Below are 25,076 nucleotides of genomic sequence, written 5' to 3' on the forward strand. Positions count from 1 at the left end.
CACGCCTTGACTGACGAGGTAGCATTTCGACACTGCGCATGCGCACTGCGCCGCGTTACACAACATTCTACGGTTCGCCATAAGGACCAAAACAGACGAGCGGGAAAAAAATAGACTACTGTATTTACTAATGTATTATATTATTTAATACTCTCTCTTTTATTTCCTTGTTCTTGAAAATGCTTTGACTGTTGACTGAATTATAACTGGATGTTTGTTGTTCAATAAAACAATAAATAAATAAAATAAAAAGACTGAGCGGATGTGGACAAAGTGAATGGCTGAAGCTATTATTTTGGAACATTGCTCTTCCGGTTTATGAATCGTTGAGTTGTTTTCTTTTTGTTGTTTGTTTTCTGAAAGTGTGAAGTGTTTCGTATTTTGGTAATTTTGTTGACTGGAATTGTGTTTTTATTGGCGTGTGTTTACCGAATTGTTCACCGTTTCGTGACTTCTGTACTTTTTTTTTTTCCTTGAAATGTTGTTGTTGTTTTGCACTTCCCGGCCACCGTTGTGTTTAGTACTTACACATTGTACATGTATCTCTTTTCTCCGCCTTCTTGTTTTTAAATACACTGCTTTCTTATCTGTTTTATCCAGTGCTTTCATGCTTTTATTGCTATTTTTATCTATGTTTCTGTTTTATCTAGTGTTTATCTAGTGTTTTTCATGTTTTCATTTCTATTTTAATTTTCTATTATATATTCTAACTTTTTTTTTATTTTTTATATACTTTGTAGCACTTTGAGATTTTAACAAATGTAAAGTGCGTTACACATATAATTCATCATCATTATTATTATTATTATTATTATTATTATTATTATTATTATTATTATTATTATCATTAGTATTATTATTATTATAATTATAATAATAATTATTATTATACATGTTTAAGAAAAGAAAAAAAGAAAAAAAAATACTAATGTATTATATATTAATCTTTATAAACTCTGTATTCCAAAATCACATGAATACAAAATACAACACACAAAACAAACAACAACAATATTGTATTTCAATACGGAAACAATGTCATCATACCATACTTGCCAACCTTGAGACCTCCGATTTCGGGAGGTGGGGGCGGGGCGTGGTCAGGGGCGGGGCGTGGTTGGGGGCGTGGTTAATAGTGGAGGAGTATATTGACAGCTAGAATTCACCAAGTCAAGTATTTCATACATAAATATATATATATATATATATATATATATATATATATATATATATATATATATATATATATATATATATATATATATATATATATATATATATATATATATCCTGAAAATATGCAAACAAAACTGTGTTTAGATAATTGATACTTCAAACTTGCATAAATAAATCTTAAGGAATATAACATAACTTGGCTTCTGAGAGTTTCAAAATGTAATGAATAAAATGCTAAAGTTGTTGATAAACAAGCAATTATTTTAATAATTAAATATGGTCATTTTAAATGAATTATTATGATAATTTAAAATCAATTATTTCAAATATGTTTATTTTAATGTATAATTCTATGGCTGGATGTAGTAAGGAGTCAGAAAAAATACAAATAAAAATACAATTAATTTTGATGTTTTAGCAAAATATAGTAAAAATGTATTTATTTTTTTTATTTATTTTTTTAATTAATAAATATATTTATTTTTAGGTAAGATAAACATAATAATACAATTTATCTCTAGTCTGGATGTAGGCAAGTATGTCTTATCTGTTTTATCCAGTGCTTTCATGCTTTTATTGCTATTTTTATCTATGTTTCTGTTTTATCTAGTGTTTTTCATGTTTTCGCTTCTATTTTAATTTTCTATTATACATGCTAACTCTCTATTTTTTTATATACTTTGTAGCACTTTGGATTTTGGATTTTAACAAATGTAAAGTGCGTTACAAATGTAATTAATCATCATCATCATTATTATTATTATTATTATTATTATTATTATTATACATGTTTAAGAAAAGAAAAAAATACTAAAAAAATACAACACACAAAACAAACAACAACAATATTGTATTTCAATACGGAAATGTCATCATAAAAATATCTTCTTTACTTGTCAAAATACTGCATCGTCATAAGAAAGGTGAATACAGTCCACATTCAGGTAAAAAAATACACGTGATATTCATGATCAGGTATTAAAACCTCAAACATGGTTAAAATATATCATTATATTTAGTATTTGAAGTCAATGCAGTGACCATCCCAAACCACAGAGTGGCGGTAAAAACAAAACCCCCAGAAGATTAGAAATATACTTTCACGAAAATAATGCTAGGAGTCAGTAAAAATGACGTCATCCTGCTGTAAAGTCGGCTACTTCCAAATAAAAGTCGGATGTTAATATTTCTGTCCTAGAATACATATTTAGCTTGTTAGCTGCTAACAAAGCGACCCGGAAGTTAGCGGTACTTACTGGCGGATGCAAAAAAAAATAAACCAAAAAATACAAAAATAAATGAGTGCCCGGAAGCCGCAACACAATGACACTTATTCAATATTTGTTTCATTTGTTTCAGTGTCTAGAACGTGAATTAGTCTTATTTAGCACAATTAAGTAAAACCCTGTTTTTAACAATCCATCCATCCATGTTTTACCGCTTAGTCCCTTCGGGGTCGCAATATATATATTTTTTAATTTAACGAGACATTCGTTTAGGGGCGTTGGGATGTTTTAAAACGCACCTTGCTATTTTTAAAATGTTCATTTTGTTATCATTGACGATGCTGGAGGAAACAACGACACCACGTGATCCCGTGTTTTGGTATTTTCTTACCTTTTTTGCATTTTCTTGCATGATTAGACTTTCATTGTCGAGGTGAGGTAAAATAAATGTTTAAATAATGAATAATACCATGACAACTAATTTTGGAAACATGCAGCTGTGTCTTTATTTTCATTTCCGGTTGGGAAGCGGAAACGCTACACCACGTGATCACATGTTTTGGTATTTTCTTACCTTCTTTGCATTTTCTTGCACGATTGGACTTTCATTGTCGAGGTGAGGTAAAATAAATGTTTAAATAATGAATAATACCATGAGAACTAATTTTGGAAACATGCAGCTGTGTCTTTATCTTCATTTCCGGTTGGGAAGCGGAAACACTACACCACGTGATCCCATGTTTTGGTATTTTCTTACCTTCTTTGCATTTTCTTGCATGATTAGACTTTCATTGTCGAGGTGAGGTAAAATAAATGTTTAAAAATGAATAATACCATGAGAACTAATTTTGGAAACATGCAGCTGTGTCTATATTTTCATTTCCGGTTGGAAAGCGGAAACGCTACACCACGTGATCACATGTTTTGGCATTTTCTTACCTTCTTTGCATTTTCTTTCATGATTAGACTTTCATTGTCGAGGTGAGGGAAAATAAATGTTTAGATACGGAATAAAACCATGAGAACTAATTTTGGAAAAAATGCAGCTGTGTCTTTATTTTCATTTCCGGTTGGGAAGCGGAAACGCTACACCACGTGATCCCATGTTTTGGTATTTTCTTACCTTCTTTGCATTTTCTTGCACGATTGGACTTTCATTGTCGAGGTGAGGTAAAATAAATGTTTAAATAATGAATAATACCATGAGAACTAATTTTGGAAACATGCAGCTGTGTCTTTATCTTCATTTCCGGTTGGGAAGCGGAAACACTACACCACGTGATCCCATGTTTTGGTATTTTCTTACCTTCTTTGCATTTTTTTGCATGATTAGACTTTCATTGTCGAGGTGAGGTAAAATAAATGTTTAAAAAATGAATAATACCATGAGAACTAATTTTGGAAACATGCAGCTGTGTCTATATTTTCATTTCCGGTTGGAAAGCGGAAACGCTACACCACGTGATCCCATGTTTTGGTATTTTCTTACCTTCTTTGCATTTTCTTGGATGATTAGACTTTCATTGTCGAGGTGAGGGAAAATAAATGTTTAGATACGGAATAAAACCATAAGTACTCATTTTGGAACATGACAAAAACAAAAACTTACTGGCGGATGCGCATGCGTCGCCATTTTGGTAACTGTTTTCGGTTAGCAAGACGACGAGATTATTGCCGCCTTTGTGGCGAAATGTGTCCTCATATTTAGCTTTTAATCATTTCTAAGTACATTCGTAGTCTCGATGCACTTTGACGCGTCCCAGCTTAGTTTGCAAGCTGCTCACCAGGAGACGCGATCAACACAATCAAACAATCACAACACAAATGTTGTGATTGTTTGAAAATGTGCGAAAGAACGATTGCAAAGTACGAGGAGGAACTTTCTAGAACAAAAGAGGAGAAGGAGCGACAACGTCAACTACTGGACGCTCTTTTCAACAAACATCAAGTTGTGTCACACAGAAAAGGTTTGTTTACTTCTTACCCTCACATGTTGTTTACTAACTTTACGTTTCTTTAGCAATTCCTAGAATTTCCACGAAGCTCCCTAACCTAAAGGAATTATCGCTAGGAATTGCTGAACGTTCATAGATTTAACTCTTAAGATTTAGCTAGGTCTTTATTGTCATTGCACAAGTACAACGAAACTTTGTTTTCAGCACAAGCTCGTTCAATTTGAGACAACCAAACAGTGTACAGGGTTACAAACAAACAGTGTACAGGGTTACAAACAAACAGTGTACAGGGTTACAAACAAACAGTGTACAGGGTTACAAACAAACAGTGTACAGGGTTACAAACAAACAGTGTACAGGGTTACAAACAAACGGTGTACAGGGTTACAAACAAACAGTGTACAGGGTTACAAACAAACAGTGTACAGGGTTACAAACAAACAGTGTACAGGGTTACAAACAAACAATGTACAGGGTTACAAACAAACAGTGCACAGGGTTACAAACAAACAGTGTACAGGGTTACAGACAAACAGTGTACAGGGTTATAAACAAAGTGTACAGGGTTACAAACAAACAGTGTACAGGGTTACAAACAAACAGTGTACAGGGTTGCAAACAGTGTACAGTGTTACAAACAAACAGTGTACAGGGTTATAAACAAAGTGTACATGGTTAAAAACAAACAGTGTACAGGGTTATAAACAAAGTGTACATAGTTACAAACAAACAGTGTACAGGGTTACAAACAAACAGTGTACAGGGTTACAAACAAACAGTGTACAGGGTTACAAACAAACAGTGTACAGGGTTACAAACAGACAGTGTACAGGGTTACAAACAAACAGTGTACAGGGTTACAAACAAACAGTGTACAGGGTTACAGACAAACAGTGTACAGGGTTACAGACAAACAGTGTACAGGGTTACAAACAAACGGTGTACAGGGTTATAAACAAAGTGTACATGGTTACAAACAAACAGTGTACAAGGTTACAGACAAACAATGTACAGGGTTACAGACAAACAGTGTACAGGGTTACAGACAAACAGTGTACAGGGTTACAAACAAACAGTGTACAGGGTTACAAACAAACAGTGTACAGGGTTACAAACAAACAGTGTACAGGGTTACAAACAAACAGTGTACAGGGTTACAAACAAACAGTGTACAGGGTTACAGAACAGGAACGCTGATGGGTCGCCACAAGACGCCCCGTAAAAGATGGGAAAAAGGTAAAGGGCTGGGGGAGGATGAGTAAAAAAATACAATCCAGACTGGGATCCTAAGGGGGCCTAGTCTGGAGTGGGAAAAAACCTCCATATACATATTACAACATACATCTCCAGATATCTAGCAACAGAGGGGAGGGAGTGGGGGGGCCATGGTGGCAGGCCGCAGCTCTGAGGCGCTGCCCATCCGTCCATCACCCCTATGGGATTTGCGTCGAGGGCGTTGGATTGGGGCTGGGGTATGTGTGTGTGGCCTATATTTTTGTGGATGCATGTGTGTGTGTAAGCCTGCAGTGTGTCTCTGTTCCGCGGCCTTGATGTTGTGCAGCCGATAGTCAGTCCAAAGTCAACAACAACAGGTGTGTGTCCATGAGAGACAAGAAGGGAGTTTGTTGTGTCCTTCGGGAGAGTCTCCAAGCCAGGGAAACAATCCAAGTTAGAATGTTTTGTATGCCAGTGAAAATAAAATGTGCTTTTCACTCTAAATTGTCTATGACTGGTCCTCAAATTCATCCTGCGGGGCAGACAGTCCCATGGGATCCAAAATCACAAGAGTGTCCACAGTTCTTCCCGCATCCTCCAATCATTTGTGGCAGCTTTGGGCTACTTTGAAGACTGCCAGCAACTTCCAATTTGTGGACAAACCAGAGCAACGCTTACTCCAATCAGCAGATGTCCTGGTGTCATCATTCCCAATAGGTAGATATCTTCACCTCCTCCACTGAAAGGTTGCCAGATGTCCTGGTGTCATCATTCCCAATGGGTAGATAACTTCACCTCCTCCACTGAAAGGTTGCCAGATGTCCTGGTGTCATCATTCCCAATGGGTAGATAACTTCACCTCCTCCACTGAAAGGTTGCCAGATGTCCTGTTGTCATCATTCCCAATAGGTAGATAACTTCACCTCCTCCACTGAAAGGTTGCCAGATGTCCTGGTGTCACCATTCCCAATAGGTAGATATCTTCACGTCCTCCACTGAAAGGTTGCCAGATATCCTGGTGTCATCATTCCCAATAGGTAGATAACTTCACCTCCTCCACTGAAAGGTTGCCAGATGTCCTGTGTCATCATTCCCAATAGGTAGATAACTTCACCTCCTCCACTGAAAGGTTGCCAGATGTCCTGGTGTCACCATTCCCAATAGGTAGATATCTTCACGTCCTCACCTGAAAGGTTGCCAGATATCCTGGTGTCATCATTCCCAATAGGTAGATATCTTCAGGTTGCCAGATGTCCTGGTGTCATCATTCCCAATAGGTAGATAACTTCACCTCCTCCACTGAAAGGTTGCCAGATGTCCTGGTGTCGTCATTCCCAATGGGTAGATAACTTCACCTCCTCCACTGAAAGGTTGCCAGATGTCCTGTTGTCATCATTCCCAATAGGTAGACAACTTCACCTCCTCCACTGAAAGGTTGCCAGATGTCCTGTTGTCATCATTCCCAATAGGTAGATATCTTCACCTCCTCCACTGAAAGGTTGCCAGATGTCCTGGTGTCATCATTCCCAATGGGTAGATAACTTCACCTCCTCCACTGAAAGGTTGCCAGATGTCCTGGTGTCATCATTCCCAATGGGTAGATAACTTCACCTCCTCCACTGAAAGGTTGCCAGATGTCCTGGTGTCATCATTCCCAATGGGTAGATAACTTCACCTCCTCCACTGAAAGGTTGCCAGATGTCCTGTTGTCATCATTCCCAATAGGTAGATAACTTCACCTCCTCCACTGAAAGGTTGCCAGATGTCCTGGTGTCATCATTCCCAATAGGTAGATATCTTCACGTCCTCACCTGAAAGGTTGCCAGATATCCTGGTGTCATCATTCCCAATAGGTAGATATCTTCAGGTTGCCAGATGTCCTGGTGTCATCATTCCCAATAGGTAGATAACTTCACCTCCTCCACTGAAAGGTTGCCAGATGTCCTGGTGTCGTCATTCCCAATGGGTAGATAACTTCACCTCCTCCACTGAAAGGTTGCCAGATGTCCTGTTGTCATCATTCCCAATAGGTAGACAACTTCACCTCCTCCACTGAAAGGTTGCCAGATGTCCTGTTGTCATCATTCCCAATAGGTAGATATCTTCACCTCCTCCACTGAAAGGTTGCCAGATGTCCTGGTGTCATCATTCCCAATGGGTAGATAACTTCACCTCCTCCACTGAAAGGTTGCCAGATGTCCTGGTGTCATCATTCCCAATGGGTAGATAACTTCACCTCCTCCACTGAAAGGTTGCCAGATGTCCTGGTGTCATCATTCCCAATGGGTAGATAACTTCACCTCCTCCACTGAAAGGTTGCCAGATGTCCTGGTGTCATCATTCCCAATAGGTAGATAACTTCACCTCCTCCACTGAAAGGTTGCCAGATGTCCTGGTGTCATCATTCCCAATGGGTAGATAACTTCACCTCCTCCACTGAAAGGTTGCCAGATGTCCTGGTGTCATCATTCCCAATAGGTAGATAACTTCACCTCCTCCACTGAAAGGTTGCCAGATGTCCTGGTGTCATCATTCCCAATGGGTAGATAACTTCACCTCCTCCACTGAAAGGTTGCCAGATGTCCTGGTGTCATCATTCCCAATGGGTAGATAACTTCACCTCCTCCACTGAAAGGTTGCCAGATGTCCTGTTGTCATCATTCCCAATAGGTAGATAACTTCACCTCCTCCACTGAAAGGTTGCCAGATGTCCTGGTGTCATCATTCCCAATAGGTAGATATCTTCACCTCCTCCACTGAAAGGTTGTCAGATATCCTGGTGTCATCATTCCCAATAGGTAGATATCTTCAGGTTGCCAGATGTCTTGGTGTCATCATTCCCAATAGGTAGATATCTTCACCTCCTCCACTGAAAGGTTGCCAGATGTCCTGGTGTCATCATTCTCAATAGGTAGATATCTTCAGGTTGCCAGATGTCCTGGTGTCATCATTCCCAATAGGTAGATAACTTCACCTCCTCCACTGAAAGGTTGCCAGATGTCCTGGTGTCATCGTTCCCAATAGGTAGATAACTTCACCTCCTCCACTGAAAGGTTGCCAGATGTCCTGTTGTCATCATTCCCAATAGGTAGATAACTTCACCTCCTCCACTGAAAGGTTGCCAGATGTCCTGGTGTCATCATTCCCAATAGGTAGATATTTTCACCTCCTCCACCGAATGGTTGCCAGATGTCCTGTTGTCATCATTCCCAATAGGTAGATATCTTCACCTCCTCCACTGAAAGGTTGCCAGATGTCCTGGTGTCATCATTCCCAATAGGTAGATAACTTCACCTCCTCCACTGAAAGGTTGCCAGATGTCCTGGTGTCATCATTCCCAATAGGTAGATAACTTCACCTCCTCCACTGAAAGGTTGCCAGATGTCCTGGTGTCATCATTCCCAATAGGTAGATATCTTCACCTTCTCCACTGAAAGGTTGCCAGATGTCCTGGTGTCATCATTCCCAATAGGTAGATAACTTCACCTCCTCCACTGAAAGGTTGCCAGATGTCCTGGTGTCATCATTCCCAATAGGTAGATAACTTCACCTCCTCCACTGAAAGGTTGCCAGATGTCCTGTTGTCATCATTCCCAATAGGTAGATAACTTCACCTCCTCCACTGAAAGGTTGCCAGATGTCCTGGTGTCATCATTCCCAATAGGTAGATAACTTTACCTCCTCCACTGAAAGGTTGCCAGATGTCCTGGTGTCATCATTCCCAATGGGTAGATAACTTCACCTCCTCCACTGAAAGGTTGCCAGATGTCCTGGTGTCATCATTCCCAATAGGTAGATAACTTCACCTCCTCCACTGAAAGGTTGCCAGATGTCCTGGTGTCACCATTCCCAATAGGTAGATAACTTCACCTCCTCCACTGAAAGGTTGCCAGATGTCCTGTTGTCATCATTCCCAATAGGTAGATAACTTCACCTCCTCCACTGAAAGGTTGCCAGATGTCCTGGTGTCACCATTCCCAATAGGTAGACATCTTCACGTCCTCCACTGAAAGGTTGCCAGATGTCCTGGTGTCATCATTCCCAATAGGTAGATATCTTCACGTCCTCCACTGAAAGGTTGCCAGATGTCCTGGTGTCATCATTCCCAATAGGTAGATAACTTCACCTCCTCCACTGAAAGGTTGCCAGATGTCCTGGTGTCATCATTCCCAATCGGTAGATAGCTTCACCTCCTCCACTGAAAGGTTGCCAGATGTCCTGGTGTCATCATTCCCAATAGGTAGATATCTTCAGGTTGCCAGATGTCCTGGTGTCATCATTCCCAATAGGTAGATATCGTCACCTCCTCCACTGAAAGGTTGCCAGATGTCCTGGTGTCATCATTCCCAATAGGTAGATATCTTCAGGTTGCCAGATGTCCTGGTGTCATCATTCCCAATAGGTAGATATCTTCACCTCCTCCACTGAAAGGTTGCCAGATGTCCTGGTGTCATCATTCCCAATAGGTAGATATCTTCAGGTTGCCAGATGTCCTGGTGTTATCATTCCCAATAGGTAGATAACTTCACCTCCTCCACTGAAAGGTTGCCAGATGTCCTGTTGTCATCATTCCCAATAGGTAGACATCTTCACCTCCTCCACTGAAAGGTTGCCAGATGTCCTGGTGTCATCATTCCCAATAGGTAGATAACTTCACCTCCTCCACTGAAAGGTTGCCAGATGTCCTGGTGTCATCATTCCCAATAGGTAGATATCTTCACCTCCTCCACTGAAAGGTTGCCAGATGTCCTGGTGTCATCATTTCCAATAGGTAGATAACTTCACCTCCTCCACTGAAAGGTTGCCAGATGTCCTGGTGTCATCATTCCCAATAGGTAGATAACTTCACCTCCTCCACTGAAAGGTTGCCAGATGTCCTGTTGTCATCATTCCCAATAGGTAGATAACTTCACCTCCTCCACTGAAAGGTTGCCAGATGTCCTGGTGTCATCATTCCCAATAGGTAGATATCTTCACCTCCTCCACTGAAAGGTTGCCAGATGTCCTGGTGTCATCATTCCCAATAGGTAGATAGCTTCACCTCCTCCACTGAAAGGTTGCCAGATGTCCTGTTGTCATCATTCCCAATAGGTAGATAACTTCACCTCCTCCACTGAAAGGTTGCCAGATGTCCTGGTGTCATCATTCCCAATAGGTAGATAACTTCACCTCCTCCACTGAAAGGTTGCCAGATGTCCTGGTGTCATCATTCCCAATAGGTAGATATCTTCACGTCCTCCACTGAAAGGTTGCCAGATGTCCTGGTGTCATAATTCCCAATAGGTAGATAACTTCACGTCCTCCACTGAAAGGTTGCCAGATGTCCTGGTGTCATCATTCCCAATAGGTAGATAACTTCACGTCCTCCACTGAAAGGTTGCCAGATGTCCTGGTGTCATAATTCCCAATAGGTAGATATCTTCACCTCCTCCACTGAAAGGCAGGCACGCAGCACTCCTTCTTCTCCCAAGAGTCGGTGTTGTGTCCATTAACAACCGCTCCGTCACGACAAGCAGGTTCCCCCAAACCCAAGATCTTGTCAATTTGGTTGAGGCCAGTGAAATAGTTCCAATGTTTAGATTTGGAGAGCAGTGCAAAAGGAGGCAACAAGAAAGTTAAGACAAGACAAAGAAGCAAGCAGGAGAGATGAGGGAGAGCAAAGAAATGGTTTTATTTTTTATTTGTCATAAAAAAAATACAATCATTTATCCCTGCAGACTGTATTGATGTATATTGATATATAATGTAGGAACCAGAAATATTAATAACAGAAAACCCTTTTGTGTGAATGAGTGTGAATGGGAGAGGGAGGTTTTTTTGAGTTGGTGCACTAATTGTAAGTCTATCTTGTGTTTTTTATGTTGATTTAATAAAAAAATATATTATTTTTTTTATTTTTTTTATTTGTTGTGCGGCCCGGTACCAATCGATCCACGGACCGGTACGGTTCCGCGGCCCGGTGGTTGGGGACCACTGCTCTAAAGGGTGAGCTAAGGTGGCGTGGTATTAGCGGTCTTGCCGTGCATCATTTACAGACCACATTGGTCTGACTACGGTCCCTTTGAAAACATCCAAAAAAGTGACTTTTCCTCTTTTATCCACAATTTCTTCATTTTGATACAATTTCTTGATAGTTGATACTGTCTCCTATTAGTGTCTTTTATCTTTGTTCATGCAACCAACCTTGCTTTCTTACTGTTGCTTTCTTCCAACGAAAATGAATAAAAATGAGCAAAACTGTGGATTGATATTGATGACGTGTGTATTGCAATATATTGACATCATTTTATTGCCCGGCTTTAATTCAATGTTTTCTTTGTTGCCAAATCCAATTTTTTTTAATTGGGAACCATATTCAAGATCCAATCAAGTTGACCTTTGGCACTCACAGTACCGTATTTTCCGCACTATTAGCCGCACCTAAAAACCACAAATTTACTCAAAAGCTGACAGTGCGGCTTATAACCCGGTGCGCCTTATATATGGATTAATATTACGATTCATTTTCATAAAGTTTCGATCTCGCAACTACGGTAAACAGCCGCCATCTTTTTTCCCGGTAGAACAGGAAGCGCTTCTTCTTCTACGCAAGCAACCGCCAAGGTAAGCACCCGCCCCCATAGAACAGGAAGCGCTTCTTCTTCTACTGTAAGCAACCACCCGCCCCCGGAAGAAGAAGAAGCGCGCGGATTTTCGTTTCATTTCCTTTGTGTGTTTACATCTGTAAAGACCAGACCACAAAATGGCTCCTACTAAGCGACACGCGTATAACGCAGAATTTAACCTTAAGGCAATAAGTCATGCCGAAGAACACGGAAATAGAGCAGCAGCAAGAGAATATAACATAAATGAATCAATGGTGCGTAGGTGGAGGAAGCAAGAAGATGACCTGCGCCAGGTAAAGAAGACAAAACAGAGTTTCCGAGGGAACAAAGCAAGATGGCTACTGTTGGAGGACCAACTGGAACAGTGGGTTGTTGAGCAGAGAGCAGCAAGCAGAAGTGTCAGCACCATCACTATTCCAATGAAGGCAACAGCGCTAGCAAGCGAACTTCACCTGGATGATTTTAAAGGTGGTGCTTCTTGGTGTTTCCGGTTCATGAAAAGACGCAATCTCTCCATCCGCACACGGACCACTATTTCACAGCAACTGCCTAAAGACTTTCAAGAAAAGCTGGCTACTTTCCGTGCATATTGTAAAAACAAGATAGCTGAAAAAAAGATCCGGCCAGAGAACATTATCAACATGGACGAGGTTCCACTGACTTTTGATATTCCTGTGAACCGCACTGTGCATACAACGGGAGCACGTACGGTGAATATTCGCACCACAGGGAATGAGAAGTCATCCTTCACTGTGGTTCTAGCTTGCCATGCTAATGGCCAGAAACTTCCACCCATGGTGATATTCAAAAGGAAGACCTTGCCAAAAGAGACCTTTCCAGCCGGCGTCATCATAAAAGCTAACTCGAAGGGATGGATGGATGAAGAAAAGATGAGCGAGTGGTTAAGGGAAGTTTACGCGAAGAGGCCGGGTGGCTTTTTTCACACAGCTCCGTCCATGTTGATATACGACTCCATGCGCGCCCACATCACAGACGGTGTCAAAAAACAAGTGAAGCACACAAATACAACACTCGCCGTCATTCCGGGTGGATTAACCAAAGAACTCCAACCGCTGGATATTGGTGTCAACAGGGCATTCAAATCGCGACTGCGAACGGCGTGGGAACAATGGATGACCGAAGGCGAACACACCTTCACTAAGACAGGGAGACAGCGCCGGACGACATACGCCAACATCTGCCAGTGGATCGTAAATGCCTGGGCGGATATTTCGGTCACAACTGTGGTCCGAGCTTTCCGGAAGGCAGGATTCACAGAACTGCTGGACAACAGTGACACTGACTCCGATGACTTCGACGAGACGGAGCCGGCCATTTTGGATCCCACATTTGCCCAACTTTTCAATTCGGACACCGAAGAAGAAGAATTCGAGGGATTTAGGAATGAAGAATAACTTCAGAAAGTGAGCGTTATGTTTATTTTGTGTGTTGTGACATTAACGTTCGAGCAACATTATGTTGCTATTGCTCTGCACTATTTTGAATTTTACTATGTTTGTGATTGCACATTTGCGTACATTTTGGGAGTGAACAGAGTTGTTAGAACGCTGGTTTTTAATATATTATTAAAGTTTGACTGACCTATCTGACTGTTTTTTTGACATTCCTTTAGCGCAGTTAGATGCGGCTTACAGCACGGGGCGGCTTATAGGTGGACAAAGTTTTGAAATATGCCGTTCATTGAAGGCGCGGCTTATAACCCAGGGCGCCTTATGGTGCGGAAAATACGGTATTTATATTTGTAGCCACAACAATACGACTTTTCTAAAGCATGCGTTTGTCTTCCTGCGCCCTGCAGATGTCCTCAGTCCTCAGCAGCAGGAGTGGACCTCCATGGTGAAGCAGGAGGAGCCACAGCCCCCCCACATCAAAGAGGAAGAGGAGGAACACAGCATCAGTCAGGAGGGGGAACATCTTCGAGGACCGAATGAGTTCTCGGTGGTCGGTGTCATCGTGAAGGGTGAAGGTGATGCGGTCAAAGGTGAAAGTGAGGAGAAGAGAGAGGCGGAGAGACCAAGCAGCAGCTCAAGTCAACACATGACAAGAGAAGGTGATGGTGGAGGATCACAAGCAGACTTAGCTCCACTGTCAGATAGTGAGGACACAACGTCACACTCTTCTGACACTGATGATGATGATGATGATGAAGACTCTAAGGCCGATCAGACTGACGACAGATGCTGGAAATGCTCAGAATGTGGCAAAACCTTCAACAGGAAGGGCAATCTCAATGTGCACATGAGGATCATTCATGCAGGCGAGAAACCTTTCTGCTGTCAAATGTGTGGTAAACAATTCTCTACAAAAGCACACGTGGCGCGGCACGCCAGAACGCACTTTGGCGACGACGACGACAACACGCGCTTTCAGTGCTCCCAATGTGACAAAACTTTTAGCAGCAAGGGGAATCTCAACGTGCACATGAGGATAATACACAAAGGCGAGAAACCATTCGGCTGTGCAGTTTGCGGTAAGCGATTCTCCACAAAAGCGCACATGGCGACACACACAAGAACGCACTCCCGTGACAATGACAACGCGCGCTTTGAATGTTCTCAGTGTGACAAGACGTTTAGCAACAAAGGAAATCTGACCGTGCACATGAGGATCATTCACAAGGGCGAGAAACCGTTCTGCTGCGCAAATTGTGGCAAGCAATTCTCGTCGAAAGGTCACGTGACGGCGCACATGCGAACGCACACCGGCGAGAAACCATACGCCTGCTCGGTCTGCAACAGACGTTTCTCTCGTTGGTCACTAGTGGTGCGACACCAGCGAACGCACACCGGAGAGAAACCGTTCACTTGCTCGTCATGCGGCGTCGCATTCTCTCAAAAGTCAGGTTTGACAAAACACACCAGAATACATACTAAAGAAAGACCATACTCCTGCTCAATCTGCCACCGAAGTTTCGCAGTGAGTTCAGGATTGGATAAGCACATGACGATACACACTGGGGAAAAACCTTTTACCTGTTCAGTCTGCGGATTAAGTTTTGTTCGGAAGTTAGTTTTGAAAGTACACATGAGAATACACACGGGTGAGAAAGCGTTCAGTTGCAGCGTGTGCGATGAAAGGTTCTCTTATAAGTACCAGGTGGACAAACACAAATGTGTGGCTGAGACCAGGACATGAAATAACTGTGCAGTCCATATACAGGTAAAAGCCAGTAAATTAGAATATTTTGAAAAACTTGATTTATTTCAGTAATTGCATTCAAAAGGTGTAACTTGTACATTATATTTATTCATTGCACACAGACTGATGCATTCAAATGTTTATTTCATTTAATTTTGATGATTTGAAGTGGCAACAAATGAAAATCCAAAATTCCGTGTGTCACAAAATTAGAATATTACTTAAGGCTAATACAAAAAAGGGATTTTTAGAAATGTTGGCCAACTGAAAAGTATGAAAATGAAAAATATGAGCATGTACAATACTCAATACTTGGTTGGAGCTCCTTTTGCCTCAATTACTGCGTTAATGCGGCGTGGCATGGAGTCGATGAGTTTCTGGCACTGCTCAGGTGTTATGAGAGCCCAGGTTGCTCTGATAGTGGCCTTCAACTCTTCTGCGTTTTTGGGTCTGGCATTCTGCATCTTCCTTTTCACAATACCCCACAGATTTTCTATGGGGCTAAGGTCAGGGGAGTTGGCGGGCCAATTTAGAACAGAAATACCATGGTCCGTAAACCAGGCACGGGTAGATTTTGCGCTGTGTGCAGGCGCCAAGTCCTGTTGGAACTTGAAATCTCCATCTCCATAGAGCAGGTCAGCAGCAGGAAGCATGAAGTGCTCTAAAACTTGCTGGTAGACGGCTGCGTTGACCCTGGATCTCAGGAAACAGAGTGGACCGACACCAGCAGATGACATGGCACCCCAAACCATCACTGATGGTGGAAACTTTACACTAGACTTCAGGCAACGTGGATCCTGTGCCTCTCCTGTCTTCCTCCAGACTCTGGGACCTCGATTTCCAAAGGAAATGCAAAATTTGCATGGTTGGGTGATGGTTTGGGGTGCCATGTCATCTGCTGGTGTCGGTCCACTCTGTTTCCTGAGATCCAGGGTCAACGCAGCCGTCTACCAGCAAGTTTTAGAGCACTTCATGCTTCCTGCTGCTGACCTGCTCTATGGAGATGGAGATTTCAAGTTCCAACAGGACTTGGCGCCTGCACACAGCGCAAAATCTACCCGTGCCTGGTTTACGGACCATGGTATTTCTGTTCTAAATTGGCCCGCCAACTCCCCTGACCTTAGCCCCATAGAAAATCTGTGGGGTATTGTGAAAAGGAAGATGCAGAATGCCAGAGCCAAAAACGCAGAAGAGTTGAAGGCCACTATCAGAGCAACCTGGGCTCTCATAACACCTGAGCAGTGCCAGAAACTCATGGACTCCATGCCACGCCGCATTAACGCAGTAATTGAGGCAAAAGGAGCTCCAACCAAGTATTGAGTATTGTACATGCTCATATTTTTCATTTTCATACTTTTCAGTTGGCCAACATTTCTAAAAATCCCTTTTTTGTATTAGCCTTAAGTAATATTCTAATTTTGTGACACACGGAATTTTGGATTTTCATTTGTTGCCACTTCAAATCATCAAAATTAAATGAAATAAACATTTGAATGCATCAGTCTGTGTGCAATGAATAAATATAATGTACAAGTTACACCTTTTGAATGCAATTACTGAAATAAATCAAGTTTTTCAAAATATTCTAATTTACTGGCTTTTACCTGTAATAGATGTTCCACTTATGAATATGAGCTGTCTGAAACGTGTTGACGTTTGAGACTTTTGGAATGTACTGTAGTAAGATTGCATTTATATCAGTGTCAGCCTGCGTAGGTTTTTCTCCGTCACAAGAAAATGACAAAAATAACTTCCAAAGGACCGAAATTTGATACGTTTCAAGAAGTACAAAAGTTGCCTTTTCAGAGGCTGCTTATTTCGATCCCAGACATGGAGCAGTGCTTTGTGGCGCGGGTGCTGTTGGAGTGCAAAGCCAAAGCAGAAATATCCCAAACATGACTTCCGCCGTCGCATGTTGCAGAACTCGTTTTTTTTTGTGGCTGAGGATCAAATCCTGTCCGATGGGATTTCCTCACAAAGACCTTCCCAAACAGAAGAAGACTTCTGGACGTCAACGACTGCGTTGGAAGAGAAACTAAGCAGATGTCAATGTTGGACAGATATTTTGCAAGACAATGTGTTTTCTGATGCGTCCCGCCAATAAAAGTAGAGGTACAAAAAAATACTTCAATGTAGCAAATGTAGCTTACCACCATTAAAGTGTTTATTAATATTAATAAATGTAGCTTACCACCATCAAGTGTGTATTCTCATTATTAGCTTCCACTAACAATGTGTTTATTAATATTAATAAATGTAGCTCACCACTATTATTGTGTTTATTATGACTAATAATAAATGTAGCTTACCACCACCAAATCATTATTATTATTATTAATAAATGTAGCTTACCACCATCAAGTGTGTATTCTCATTATTAGCTTCAACTAACAATGTGTTTATTAATATTAATAAATGTAGCTCACCACTATCATTGTGTTTATTATGACTAATAATAAATGTAATTTACCACCATTAAATGTGTATTTTCATTTGCTTACCGCATCAAGGTGTTTATTAATATTAATAAATGTAGCTTACCACCATCAAGTGTTTATTAATATTAATACATGTAGCTTACCACCATCAAGTGTTTAGTAATATTAATAAATGTAGCTTACCACCATCAATTGGGACGGCGTGGCGCAGTGGGAGAGTGGCCGTGCGCAACCCGAGGGTCCCTGGTTCAATCCCCACCTAGTACCAACCTCGTCATGTCCGTTGTGTCCTGAGCAAGACACTTCACCCTTGCTCCTGATGGGTGCTGGTTAGCGCCTTGCATGGCAGCTCCCTCCATCAGTGTGTGAATGTGTGTGTGAATGGGTAAATGTGGAAGTAGTGTCAAAGCGCTTTGAGTACCTTGAAGGTAGAAAAGCGCTATACAAGTACAACCCATTTATTTATTTATTATCAATTCATTATTATTATTATTGATAAATGTAGCTTACCACCATACATGTGTTTATTATTATTAATAAATGTAGCTTACCACCATCAAGTGTGTATTCTCATTATTAGCTTAGCACTAACAATGTGATTATTAAAATTAATAAATGTAGCTCACCACTATCATTGTGTTTATTATTATGACTAATAATAAATGTAGCTTACCACCATTAAATGTGTATTTTTATTAGCTTATCGCATCAAGGTGTTTATTAATATTAATAAATGTAGCTTACCACCATTAATTAATTATTATTATTATTGAAAAATGTGGCTTAAATGTAGCTTACCACCATCAAGTGTGTATCGTCATTATTAGCTTACCACTAACAATGTGTTTATTAATATTAATAAATGTAGCTCACCACTATCATTGTGTTTATTATTATTATTAATTATAAATGTAGCTTTAATGTGTATTTTTATTAGCTTACCACAATCGAGGTGTTTATTATTATTAGTATTATTATTATTATTATTCATAAATGTAGCTTACCACCATTAGTGTGTTTATTATTACAATTAAATAATTAAGCTTACTACATCAATGTGTGTATCATCACTAATAAATGTAGCTTACCACCATCAATGCGTTTATTATAATTAATAAATGTAGCTTACCACTATTCACGTGTGTACTATTATTATTACTAATAAATGTATCTTACCACCATCATTTTTTTATTATTAGGAAATATAGTTTACCACATCAATGTGTTCATTAATATTATTAATAAATGTAGCTTCAAACAATGTGTTTATTGTTATTAATACATGTAGCCTACCACCAACAACGTGTGTACTATTATTATTACTAATAAATGTAACTTACCACCATCAATGTGTTTAATAATATTAATAAGAAATGTAGCTTACCACATCAATGTGATTATTATTATTATTATTAATAAATGAAGCTTACCATATCAATGGGTTCATTATTATTATTAATAATAAATGTAGCTTACTACCATCAAGTGCTTATTATTATTATTAATAAATGTAGCTTACCACATTAATGTGTTTATTATTATTAATAATAAATGTAGCTTACCACCATCTGAATGTGAGTGTGGAGTGAACAGTTTTCACTGTTAAGTGCTTTGAGTGTCTGGAAAAGTGTTGTATGAACGAATATTAATATGTGAATATTCTGTCCAACATTTTTGAGCCCCTGAAAATGTAAATACTCTGATTAAATGTTCTGTATGTAACTCACAAAAAAAGCTAAATGGCTTTTTGTGTTGAATTCGAAATTATTTCCTATAATCTCATTTTGGGTGTTTTGGTTATTTCAAATCTAATATGATGATACAGAAAAACAAAAATAAAATAACTTAGGTCAGTGTTTTGAGGCGTGTCGATGTGGGTCAAGATGTAGTTATTCCCCCAGATCACACCTCACTCCTACCCACTTCTCCAAAGTGGGCTGGCTCAGGGTGGAGGACAGAGTCAAACAACTTGCACTGAGCCTGGTCTATAAAATCCGCTACACCTCCCTGATACCCAAGTACATGTCAAACTACTTCCTTAACGTAAATGAGCGCCATAACCACAACACCAGGGGGAGCTCCACTAACCACGTTAAACCCAGATTCCCATCTAACAAAGGTCTTAACTCATTCTCCTTCTATGCCACATCAATGTGGAATGCACTCCCAACAGGTGTAAAAGAAAGGGCATCTCTATCCTCCTTCAAAACCGCACTAAAAGAACACCTCCAGGCAACTACAACCCTAAACTAACACCCTCCCCGGATTGTTAATAATCAAATGTAAATAATCAAATGTATATACTTTTTCTTATGCTTTCTAATGGCTCTCTCTCTCTCTCTGCCCACTACTTGCTGTCCATATCCTACCAAGTCAGACCTACACTGTTCCAATATCCATTTCTCTGTTCTCAATTGTTGATGACTGATGATAACAACCAAACCTAACCCCCCCCCCCCCCCCCCCCCCCTCCACACCCCACACCCTGGATTGTAAATAATGTAAATAATTCAATGTATACCATACTTGCCAACCTTGAGACCTCCGATTTCGGGAGGTGGGGGGGTGGGGAGTGGGGGCGTGGTCGGGGGGGGGTGGGGCGGGGCGTGGTTAAGATGGGAGGAGTATATTGACAGCTAGAATATTATATAGTATTTCATACATATATATATATATATATTTATATATATATATACAGGTAAAAGCCAGTAAATTAGAATATTTTGAAAAACTTGATTTATTTCAGTAATTGCATTCAAAAGGTGTAACTTGTACATTATATTTATTCATTGCACACAGACTGATGCATTCAAATGTTTATTTCATTTAATTTTGATGATTTGAAGTGGCAACAAATGAAAATCCAAAATTCCGTGTGTCACAAAATTAGAATATTACTTAAGGCTAATACAAAAAAGGGATTTTTAGAAATGTTGGCCAACTGAAAAGTATGAAAATGAAAAATATGAGCATGTACAATACTCAATACTTGGTTGGAGCTCCTTTTGCCTCAATTACTGCGTTAATGCGGCGTGGCATGGAGTCGATGAGTTTCTGGCACTGCTCAGGTGTTATGAGAGCCCAGGTTGCTCTGATAGTGGCCTTCAACTCTTCTGCGTTTTTGGCTCTGGCATTCTGCATCTTCCTTTTCACAATACCCCACAGATTTTCTATGGGGCTAAGGTCAGGGGAGTTGGCGGGCCAATTTAGAACAGAAATACCATGGTCCGTAAACCAGGCACGGGTAGATTTTGCGCTGTGTGCAGGCGCCAAGTCCTGTTGGAACTTGAAATCTCCATCTCCATAGAGCAGGTCAGCAGCAGGAAGCATGAAGTGCTCTAAAACTTGCTGGTAGACGGCTGCGTTGACCCTGGATCTCAGGAAACAGAGTGGACCGACACCAGCGGATGACATGGCACCCCAAACCATCACTGATGGTGGAAACTTTACACTAGACTTCAGGCAACGTGGATCCTGTGCCTCTCCTGTCTTCCTCCAGACTCTGGGACCTCGATTTCCAAAGGAAATGCAAAATTTGCATGGTTGGGTGATGGTTTGGGGTGCCATGTCATCTGCTGGTGTCGGTCCACTCTGTTTCCTGAGATCCAGGGTCAACGCAGCCGTCTACCAGCAAGTTTTAGAGCACTTCATGCTTCCTGCTGCTGACCTGCTCTATGGAGATGGAGATTTCAAGTTCCAACAGGACTTGGCGCCTGCACACAGCGCAAAATCTACCCGTGCCTGGTTTACGGACAATGGTATTTCTGTTCTAAATTGGCCCGCCAACTCCCCTGACCTTAGCCCCATAGAAAATCTGTGGGGTATTGTGAAAAGGAAGATGCAGAATGCCAGACCCAAAAACGCAGAAGAGTTGAAGGCCACTATCAGAGCAACCTGGGCTCTCATAACACCTGAGCAGTGCCAGAAACTCATGGACTCCATGCCACGCCGCATTAACGCAGTAATTGAGGCAAAAGGAGCTCCAACCAAGTATTGAGTATTGTACATGCTCATATTTTTCATTTTCATACTTTTCAGTTGGCCAACATTTCTAAAAATCCCTTTTTTGTATTAGCCTTAAGTAATATTCTAATTTTGTGACACACGGAATTTTGGATTTTCATTTGTTGCCACTTCAAATCATCAAAATTAAATGAAATAAACATTTGAATGCATCAGTCTGTGTGCAATGAATAAATATAATGTACAAGCTACACCTTTTGAATGCAATTACTGAAATAAATCAAGGTTTTCAAAATATTCTAATTTACTGGCTTTTACCTGTATATATGTATATATGTGTATGTATATATATATATATATATATATATATATATATATATATATATATATATATATATATATATATATATATATATATATTATATACATATATATATGTATATATATATATATATATACATCCTGAAAATATGCAAACAAATCTGTGTTTGGATAATTGATACTTCAAACTTGCATAAATATAACATGAATATAAGATAACTTGCCTTCTGAGAGCTTCAAATTGTAATGAATAAAATGGTAAAGTTGTTGATAAACAAGCAATTATTTTAATAATTAAATATGGTCATTTTAAATGAATTATTATGATAATTTAAAATTAATTATTTCAAATATGTTTATTTTAATGTACCGGTATAATTCTATGGCTGGATGTAATAAGGAGTCAGAAAAAATACAAATAAAAATACAATTCATTTTGATGTTTTTAGCAAAATATTGTAAAAATGTATTTCGTTTTTTTTAATTTTTTTTAATTGATAAATATTTTTATTTTTAGGTAAGATAAACATAATAATACAATTTATCTCTAGTCTGGATGATTTAGTTCTTGTCACCCTGTTGTCCTCCCGTCGTGAAAAAAGGCTGTCCTCACCAGGCCCGGCCCTAACCAATCTGGCGCCCTAGGCAAGATTTTAGGTGGCGCCCCTCCACATCGGCAGTGAAGTGTATATACTCACAAGAAACCGAATAGCTTTGTCTTTGACCTTTTTTTTTACTTAAAGAAAGCAAATTAACAATCAGAATAGTTAACAAGATAAAAAAAAATATGAATAAATAAATGAATGCAAAAAATAAAAAATGAATATATGAAATACAATATTTTTTACATACATATTGCTTAATTTACATTAATGATGTGCACTTTAACAACTAGGCTTTCAACTATACCTAATATATAAAGGGGTGGAAAAGTGATTATTACCTGCAGGGCAAACATAGCTAACCAGAAGGCAATAACACCTGCTTAAAAGATCTAATACAAATGTCCCTGAGGAATGTAAGGTGGGAGTACTGTAATTACCTAACGTTACATTATTATTTTCCATAACAATTTAGCCCCCTCCACAATATTAACCCGACGTTAAAACAGAACTAGCTATTTATTGATTAGCAATTGCCGAATCATGTAACATTAGCTTAATGCTAAAAAGCCAGGTTACTATCACATTCTGTAACAGACAAATAATTTCATGTAGGCTAACGTTACCTACCTGCTACCTCTGTCTTTTTCTCGTTTCTCCTCCTCTTCTTTTCTCTTTTTTCTTCCCTGGGCACCTGACAGTTTTGGCCGTTTTGACATCTTGTGTTGATTTTTTGATGTGGTGACGTCCAAAAAGAGTCATGATACGGGAAGGGAGGGGGCGCACCGTGATGGACGGCGCCCTTAGCATTTGCCTATACGGCCTATGCCACGGGCCGGCCCTGGTCCTCACTCAGGTCCGCATGGACTGAAAATCGGGAGATTTTCGGGAGAATATTTGTCCCGGGAGGTTTTCGGGTGAGGCGCTGAATTTCGGGAGTCTCCCGGAAAATTCGGGAGGGTTGGCAAATATGATGTATACACCCTGATGATGATCTTGTGTGATGACTGTATTATATGATAGTATATATCTGTATCATGAATCAATTTAAGTGGACCCCGACTTAAAGAAGTGTAAAAACTTATTGGGGTGTTACCATTTAGTGGTCAATTGTACGGAATATGTACTTCCCTGTGCAATCTACTAATAAAAGTCTCAATCAATCAAAAAGCAAAACCGAAGGGGGCAGTATAGATGTAGTTATACCTCCAAGTCGAAGGGGGCAGTATAGATGTAGATATACCTCCACACCAAAGGGGGCAGTATAGATGCAGTTATACCTCCACACCAAAGGGGGCAGTATAGCACTACAATTCACACGTCTAGCGGAAATAGAAATATGAGAAAGCTGACAGAAGCCGCTCGAAGTGGTCGATAAAGCCGTTTTGTTGTATTTAATCTTCCTTCTGTACACATTGTTGGGCCTCCGCGCGTTTTAGAAACAATAAGAAGATGTTTGAGTGAATATAAGTGCCGCTGATTACCTCCTTTTATTCTCGTCTCAGTGCACTTTAAGGCTTCCCGCGTTAGCTTAGCTTGCTAGCTGCTGACAAAGAGACGCAGAAGTGACCAACGCGCCGCTAAACACTAAACAGCGATCAGATGTGAGTATAAAGTGATATAAAGTGTTGTGGTTGTGTTAACGAATGATGGAATAGAGGGAGGAACTTTGTGGAACAAAAAGAGGAGACCGGAGACAACGTCAACTGCTGGACAAACAAACATCAAGAACAGGTTTGTTTACTTCACGTCAAGTAGATTTATTTATTAACAATACTCTCTAAAAGCTGTTCTCTCCCAAGATAAAGTTAGTCAGTATGAAAAGGCTTTTGTTCGTTATTTTAACGAGCAAATGTAGCAGACCACACACGCATGCGCGTGACGGGCTTGGCCGCCACTTGAAGCATCGTTGCTTTGTGCATACTTGCCAACCCTCCTGGATTTCCCGGGAGACTCCCGAAATCCAGCGCCTCTCCCGAAAACCTCCCGGGACAAATTTTCTCCCGAAAATCTCCCGAAATTCAGACCCACAACATAAACAGCATACCTGCCCAATCACGTTATAACTGTAGAATGATGGAGGGCGAGTTCTTGGTTTCTTATGTGGGTTTATTGTTAGGCAGTTTCATTAACGTCCTCCCAGCGCGGCAACAACACACAACAACAGCAGTCACGTTTTTGTATACCGTAAAGCAGTTGGTCTGCCGTAAACAGCAATGTTGTGACACTCTTAAACAGGACAATACTGCCATCTAGTGCTATTTGATGAAAGCACTTTTGTGCGTGCCACACAGCAATGCATCATCAGAGAGGGTGTTCAGCATGGTTCGAAAAATAGTGACAGAGAATAGAACAAGGATGGACAATTCAACCCTTAACTCAACAATGAGTAGATGAGTGTTATGTGTGTGTATAT

The 25,076-nt window shown here is 40.2% G+C and overlaps 2 protein-coding genes across 2 annotated transcripts in view; both read left to right on the forward strand.

Annotated features, from left to right (window-relative positions):
• The first annotated feature begins 3,933 nt into the window (after nt 1-3,933).
• On the forward strand, nt 3,934-15,410 carry LOC133608403 (uncharacterized). Its single transcript, XM_061963612.2, has 2 exons — nt 3,934-4,369; nt 13,997-15,410. The coding sequence occupies exons 1-2, from the start codon at nt 4,246-4,248 to the stop codon at nt 15,331-15,333; spliced, it is 1,461 nt and encodes a 486-aa protein (XP_061819596.1). The 5' UTR covers nt 3,934-4,245; the 3' UTR covers nt 15,334-15,410.
• An 8,581-nt stretch (nt 15,411-23,991) lies between these two features.
• LOC133608232 (uncharacterized) overlaps nt 23,992-25,076 on the forward strand; it is a 38,886-nt gene continuing 37,801 nt past the window's right edge. The window contains exon 1 of the mRNA XM_072913396.1: nt 23,992-24,394. The gene's annotated coding sequence lies outside the window, so the exon portion shown is untranslated. The remainder of the gene's footprint in view (nt 24,395-25,076) is intronic.

The sequence above is a fragment of the Nerophis lumbriciformis genome, linkage group LG06, assembly GCF_033978685.3.
Source record: "Nerophis lumbriciformis linkage group LG06, RoL_Nlum_v2.1, whole genome shotgun sequence".
Classification (NCBI taxonomy): Eukaryota; Metazoa; Chordata; class Actinopteri; order Syngnathiformes; family Syngnathidae; genus Nerophis; species Nerophis lumbriciformis.

Coding starts and splice junctions, on each gene's coding strand:
- LOC133608403 (XM_061963612.2), top strand. CDS start 4,246: ATGTGCGAAAGAACGATTGCAAAGTACGAGGAGGAACTTTCTAGAACA. Junction 4,370..13,996: donor AGTTGTGTCACACAGAAAAG/GTTTGTTTACTT, acceptor TGCGCCCTGCAG/ATGTCCTCAGTCCTCAGCAG.